Below are 6,936 nucleotides of genomic sequence, written 5' to 3'. Positions count from 1 at the left end.
GGTTACCGTAATTTGAAATTACCTTTAAAAAGTCAACATGGCAGAACTTTAGAAAAACACATATTTTACAATTGCCAATTATGATTTTTTTTTTTTTTATATATACAGTATATTTATTTTTGGTTTCAGATGGTCATCTGCAGCCCTGACTGATACCACCATAAAACACACTAGAATAAATCTTCAGTACTGGAGTTACAAGACTTCTCCATGTCAGCAATCAGCATGCAGTGATGTTTTCTATTATCCCAAAACAAAGTTTACTTTTCAATCAATCAATTCTTGACTTCGCAGACATTTCCCCTTATGGTTTTTATGACTTGCATTTTTTATTTTACGACAGAAACATCAGTCATACAATTAGACTTGCTATTTTTCTACTTTAGGTTGAGATCAGCTCTTCGGTCATAGACTACAAGGTTCCCTGGGGAACAGACTTAGCTAATGACGCCATAGTGTCTTTGATAGAGAAAGCACCACAAAATAGTCTCTTTCTGTGATCACAGCAGGCTCATATGGCACATCCCTCTGCAAAAATATCTGGGTTTGGGATCTGGGAGAATAATTTGCCCCAGTGTGGAAGGGTCATGGACTGGAATGTTGTATGGGATAATAGTCTTTGGCACATCTAAAAACCAAAATTGTCAGTTAATTCATTATAAAATCTGTCACAGAGCATATTTGACTCCACGTAAAAGACACTTGATGGGTTTGGCTTCCCACCCATACTGTACTTTTTGTGGTCATTGGACTTGGGCACTCTGATGCATGTCTTATGGGAGTGTTCAGATGTGCAAAGGCTCTGAGTTAAGGTCATGAATAAGGTGTCTGAACTTGGTTGGGAAATGCTTCCTTTAGACCAGGGGGTTCCCACCTTTTTTCTTGCTTGTGACCCCACTTTGGCATCACACTCTAGTGACAAGTGCAGAATATTTACAGGTGAGCTTGTATTTACAACCCTGCAAATGAATGCTGAACAAACAATGACTGAAATTAAACAATGATTAATGAAAATTGAAAAAGAGCTAAGTAGGCTACAAATATGACTTATGGTTAAGACAGACCCCACTAATAGGCCTACAGCTCAGTTCGACAATTATGTATATTTACATTTTGTCATTTAGCTGACGTTTTTGTGAAAACATAGGATACGTTCACTTGTTTTAAATTGTGGTGGTGTTTTTATTACAACAATAATTATTTGTATTGATCAATTACTAGAAATTTCAGGCAACCCCATTTGAATTCCATGACCCGATTTGGGGTCTCTACCCCAAGGTTGGTAAAGCCTGCTTTAGACACACACACACACACACACACACACACACACACACACACACACACACACACACACACACACACACACACACACACACACACACACACACACACACACACACACACACACACACACACACACACACACACAGTGTATATATATAGTAGGGCAGGCTATATTAGCTATGTTAAAAAACAAACAAAAATAAACATTTACTAAAAAAAATCTAAAGTCTTCTGAACACGGATGAAACTAAACAAAAATAAATGTATTTTACTTTTCAAAATGTATATACAAAGTATCTTTCAAACTGCCTACAAGGCACTGCAAAAATACATTACAAGCAACTTTATAAATTACAAAACTGAAAATATAAAAAAGTCACGATTAAAACAAACATATGCTGCAACAATTTCTCATTCCAACGGCGTAGTATATCCCCGCACTGTTACGCACATTGTATTGTGCGTTGGAGGTAACACGCCCCGGTACCTTGTGCGTATTATGGAACGCACCACGGGGCAGACCGTTAAACAGGCACTGTGCACCTGTTGGGGTCAGGCAAAGGTCAAGTTATGCCATGGGGTCCCACCGGTTGGTTTTGGCATTGGGGTCTTAGATTCAGGCATAGGGGGGAGGGGGCTAGGGTCAGGCACTGGTAGCCACTTGGTTTGGGTTAGGGTTCGTGGTGGGGGGGGGGGGGTGGGGGGCTTAGGGTTAGGCTCTCCAGATAGGGGGAGGCCACCAAAGCATTTCCTGGGAGACCCTATAACCCATAACCAGGGAGAGAGAGGGTTCTTTTCCTCCTTGGAAGACCAGCTCCAGCTCCACAGCGTAACTTGACCTTTGCTTGACCCCAACAGGTGCCGAGTGCCTGTTTAACGGTCCGCACAAGGTACCAGAGCCCGTTACCTCCAACGCACAAGGTATCTGACAGAGCGGTGATATACAGTACTATGGTGTCGGAGTGAGAACGAGCTGGACATTTTCACATTTTCACGGTCGGTGTGAAAATGTACCTACTTAACATGTAAAGGGAATGCTTTGTAGAGTAAAATACTGTGCACTGTCTAACTTCATGAATACATTGTCAACTGTTAATAAAAAATGGTATCATCACATGTTGAAATGGTTACTATGAGGCCATATTGCATCACACATTAATGTGATTGAGCTCTTTGGAATCACAGTCTCAGCTCTGTAGCCATACCCAAATTATACAATTCCACACAGTGTGCAGAAATATGGAAACAAAAAAGGCAAGAATAACATATTTTCACTGCATGCAGAACAATGCCTTTAGGACCCTGGAGCCCATATACCCTATGTAGCTGACATATGTCAGACATGGCTGTAAAGCTAAGACTCATGTGGTTTTAATGAGCCCAATTTCATTCAGATATCTTGATGTGAGAGGTCAAGGGACCCAATTGAGTAGTCATGCGCATTTACATTTGTCAAAAACTTTGCTGATTTTGGAGCTATGTTACACCCGCTTCCCAGCAAACTAGCATAACATGGCTGGTACCTACGGATTCGTCTGGATGTCTAGTATTTTTTGGGTGGGCTGAGATGATTTTTGAGTGGGCTCAGGCCCCCCCAAAAAGGGTCTAAATCCGCCTATGGCAATTGCAAAGAGTGAGTCACAAAGTCTATTGTCTAGAGTGTGAACTGGACAAGTGCAGGAACTTCTTGGCAGGAACAATCTAATTGCTTAAATTGGTACTGTACTGTTGTGATTGATGGCACCCATAACCCCATAATAAACTTTCCAGTAGCAGACGAACTCCATAAACAAGCTCATAAATAAGATTTAAAGACAGTCCAAGACAGATTTGGCAGGGTCTGTCCTCTCCTAGAAAATTCAGGAATTTTTCATTGTGTAACCTACAATAAATTATACCCATGCTGGTGGCTGTGACTTGATGCCACAGTCCTATGGGAAGTTGTTTTCTTTTTCAGTGTAACACCAACACCACCTCGGTCTAACAGTTCGGCTCTGGAGCACACCTCTCCACCCCCCCATCCCATTAGACGTAGTTGCTCCCATGGTTGGGGGAGGTGTGCATGTTGTGCTGGCTCTTGGATGAGCCGGATTTGGAGCATCTCCGACAGCTCAGGAAACACCCCCCGGCCAGAGTGAGGATGGCCCCCGCCCAGCTCACAAACACTGCACTGCCAAACTCATGCCTGCAAGAGGACACAGCTCAACTTCAGTCCAGGTCAACAGTGACAGTAGGCATCATATCCATTCAAATGTGTGTATGGCTTCTACACCGAGTAATCACTGTACCTGTTCATTTTAGTGGATCCAAAGAAGGACTCAACAATCACTCTGACATACCAGGAGGTTACCGTGAGGGTCAGTAAGCCTTAAGGAAGAAAACATTATATTGTTGAGAATTTAATGTCCAGGATTTTCCAGGACAACACATGAAGCATGAATTCCGAACAGCAGACGACAATTTGTGGGAACAAGTTGAATATTTGAAGAATCACAATTTGGGCATGCCATTTTCACCTGTCACGTGAAAAGATTAGCTAACGTTTAGGCATGACACACCTTTAGTTAAGGTTATACATACACTCCCTTAACCCTAACCTGTCAGGTGAAAATATTAGCTAATGTTTATTAAATGGAAATCATTTGAATGGATCCCCTTTAATAGAATTCTGACTTTTTTCATTTGGAAACAGTCATCAGTTTTACCAAGATGGGCCTATGGAATTATTTGGAATATTGTTTTATCATTTTGGAAATAAATAAATCATCTTTCCAAGTACCCCCTGCAAGCTGCTCAAGTGCCCCTATAGGGGTACATGTACCCCTGGTTGGGAATCACTGGTATATGGCACTGGCACCTGTAAGCAGCCTGGCAGGTTTGCGTTGGACTCACCTGAAATGACGAGCATGACTCCTGCAGCCAAAACCACTGTGCTCTTGCTCTCATTTCCATCCAGGAAGCGGGTGCACTTCATACCCACTGTGGAGACGATCAGAGCCACACTGGACAGGAAGATGGCCACCAGCATCACCGCCCGTGTGGCCTGGATCTCAACTAGAGAGGAAAGGAGAGGGGGGCAGAGGAGAGGAGAGGAGAGGAGAGAGGAGGAGGGGAGAGGAGAGGAGAGGGGAGAGGAGAGGAGAGAGGAGAATGGAGGAGAGAGGAAAGGAGAGAAGAGAGAAGAACAGAGAGGAGAGGAGAGGAGAGCAGAGCAGAGGAGAGGAGAGAGCAGAAGTTAGAACAGACGAGAGGAAAGGAGAGAGGAGAGACTGTTAGCTCATCCTCATTCATACCATTGGATTCATACACAAGCAACATGTTGGCTGTTAAGAGGACTGTTTCTATCTCTAATAATAATAATAATACTTTCCCCCCGAGTATGCTCCTATCTTTTTATCTATTGTATAAAGCACTTTGAATCGCCTGCTCTGTGCGATATACAAATAAACTTTCCTTGCCTTACTAAAAAATAATAGGCTATAGGGAGAATGTTAAAGGCAAGGTGAGCAGCCATATGAGCAGCAAAATACATATCTACTATAGTATTATAACAACAACAACAACAACAACAACAACACCAATAATAATAATAATAATAATAATGGTAATAATAATAATAATAATAATAATAATAATAATAATAATAATAATAATAATGCATCGTTAAAGGAATATTAAAGGAATGACACCATCAGTGGTTAAAAAAGTAAAGTTCAGGTCAACTACTGAACTTTAGGATGTCTCACTGAACTGGGTTATTATAGGGATTTCATTTCAATTAATTAATTCAATGAATTTGCATACTTTGTGCACAAACAAGAAGCCCCTATATGCAGCAGATAGACATGTTGCAGGCCATGGTGAAGCTTACTTGGCAGTTCTAAGAGGGAGTCGTACAGTCGGCAGGTCACTATCCCGCCGCTGCGCTCGCTGCAGCTCATCCACAGCCCGGTGGTAGAGGTCCGGTACTGGTCCTCGCTGGCATCCACTTTCCACTCCACCATGTAGGTAGCTGCTATAGTGGCGGCGAGACCGACCAGTGCGAGCGCAAAGCCGAGAAGCTGCAGTCCAGAGCTCGCCATGGTGTCCAGGTACAACGGGGTGGATCGAAAGAATGAAAATGCCGAGAATATTGGATAAAAAAGGGGAAAAAAGCAGCAACTTGTAGATACAGCAATTAGAGTTCGTTAAAGTCAATATTCGCTGATTTTTAAAACGTTTATCCTCTGTGTAAGCCTACAGTATCTCTTCGCTGTTCGCAGACCATTATCCATTGCGCTCTGATGCGCTCCAGCGCCTATTTAAAGTCAGAAGATGCATGACTCACGGGGGGGTGTGTGTCTCTACTCTCCGCTCGTCCACCTGACGGGGGTTGAGTTGAGTTGTGATCGGAAGCGATTTTCTTAGGAAGGAGCATTAAAAAAGAAGCCTACACCCGTCTTAAAAAAAGGGACAATCCCATTGGCCAAGGGCCAGCGTGCACTCCACTTAACCTTAACTTAACCCGGGCTGAGGTAGTGGTAGTCATACCACCTCCCCGTTAGGGGGAATCGAACCCGGGTCTCAACGTCCTCTGGCCCCACAAACTAAAGTCGAACACGCTAACCAGTCGGCCAATGAGACAATCCCAACCCGTCTTCTCGGCGAATCAGTGACATAGGTAGTAGGCTATATGATTTTTAAATTAAAAGCTGGATAAAATAGGCCTACTGCTCCAGCCAGTGATCATGGCAAACTATAGCAGCCTATTGGGTCTAAACAAAATTGAACTTATTCCCATATTCTTTCGGTGTAGGCTATTTCTTACTGTGTGCTAATGGTTCTGACATCCACAGAGACCCCCAGTGGTGCTTTTGGGGTCTCCAGGAAAATCAGGAAGAGTTCAACTTTGCACTCCAGTAGAAGTTAGATGAAATGATGGTGGATCTAAAATGACAGCTCATTGGGTGTGTGTGTGTGTGTGTGTGTGTGTGTGTGTGTGTGTGTGTGTGTGTGTGTGTGTGTGTGTGTGTGTGTGTGTGTGTGTGTGTGTGTGTGTGTGTGTGTGTGTGTGTCTGGGGGGGGGGGGGGGGCATGTGTGTTTAATAGGTGTCTATTTGGGCCAATCAAGTAACAACAGCCACTGATGGAAACACACAAGCAGGATTTCCTCTCCACGTTGCTAATTTGACCCACTTCCACAACAATGAAGCAATACCATACTGTAATCTATATTACAACAATTGACTGGACAATATCATATTCCCCTTGAAATAATGTTGAAATTTACCACATTATCAGCATCTGAAAAAGATACCATGTCCACTAGAGTTTGTCTATGTTGTTTACAGTAAGCCCCATTTACTGTTACAGCTTGGTAGCTACATGTAGCCCTGTTGTTGCATAGTGGAGGTTAATGGTTAATGCAGAGTGGAAAGAAACAGCAAACAACAACAATGGCAAAAAATAGAGAGAAAAACAAAGATAACGATTGATGAAGTTTTCCTTCCTTCCAAACAAAAGCTAATGTGCTCAATTGTCATTCCATTCCTCAACAATAAACAGTATGAAGCTCTTGTTTATGGGATCAAATTGTCTTCATTTCACGCAGACAATGATCAGATTGTTTGACCATATTTGGTGAAGGGGATGCCAATTTGTAAACACTGTACA

General features: G+C 42.7%; 1 protein-coding gene across 1 annotated transcript; it reads right to left on the bottom strand.

Annotated features, from left to right (window-relative positions):
• Positions 1 to 3,309: 3,309 nt before the first annotated feature.
• On the bottom strand, positions 3,310 to 5,366 carry LOC310786130 (claudin-19-like; the record flags this gene model as incomplete). Its single annotated transcript, XM_083647305.1, has 4 exons — positions 3,310 to 3,469; positions 3,573 to 3,651; positions 4,177 to 4,338; positions 5,156 to 5,366. 4 exons carry the CDS (start codon positions 5,364 to 5,366, stop codon positions 3,310 to 3,312), a joined length of 612 nt encoding a protein of 203 aa, XP_083503431.1.
• Positions 5,367 to 6,936: the final 1,570 nt, after the last annotated feature.

The sequence above is a fragment of the Poromitra crassiceps genome (genome assembly GCF_964638095.1).
Source record: "Poromitra crassiceps genome assembly, chromosome: 12".
In the NCBI taxonomy this organism is placed as follows: Eukaryota; Metazoa; Chordata; class Actinopteri; order Beryciformes; family Melamphaidae; genus Poromitra; species Poromitra crassiceps.
Note: the sequence above shows the minus strand (reverse complement) of the source record. Positions and strands in the feature narration are given on the sequence as shown.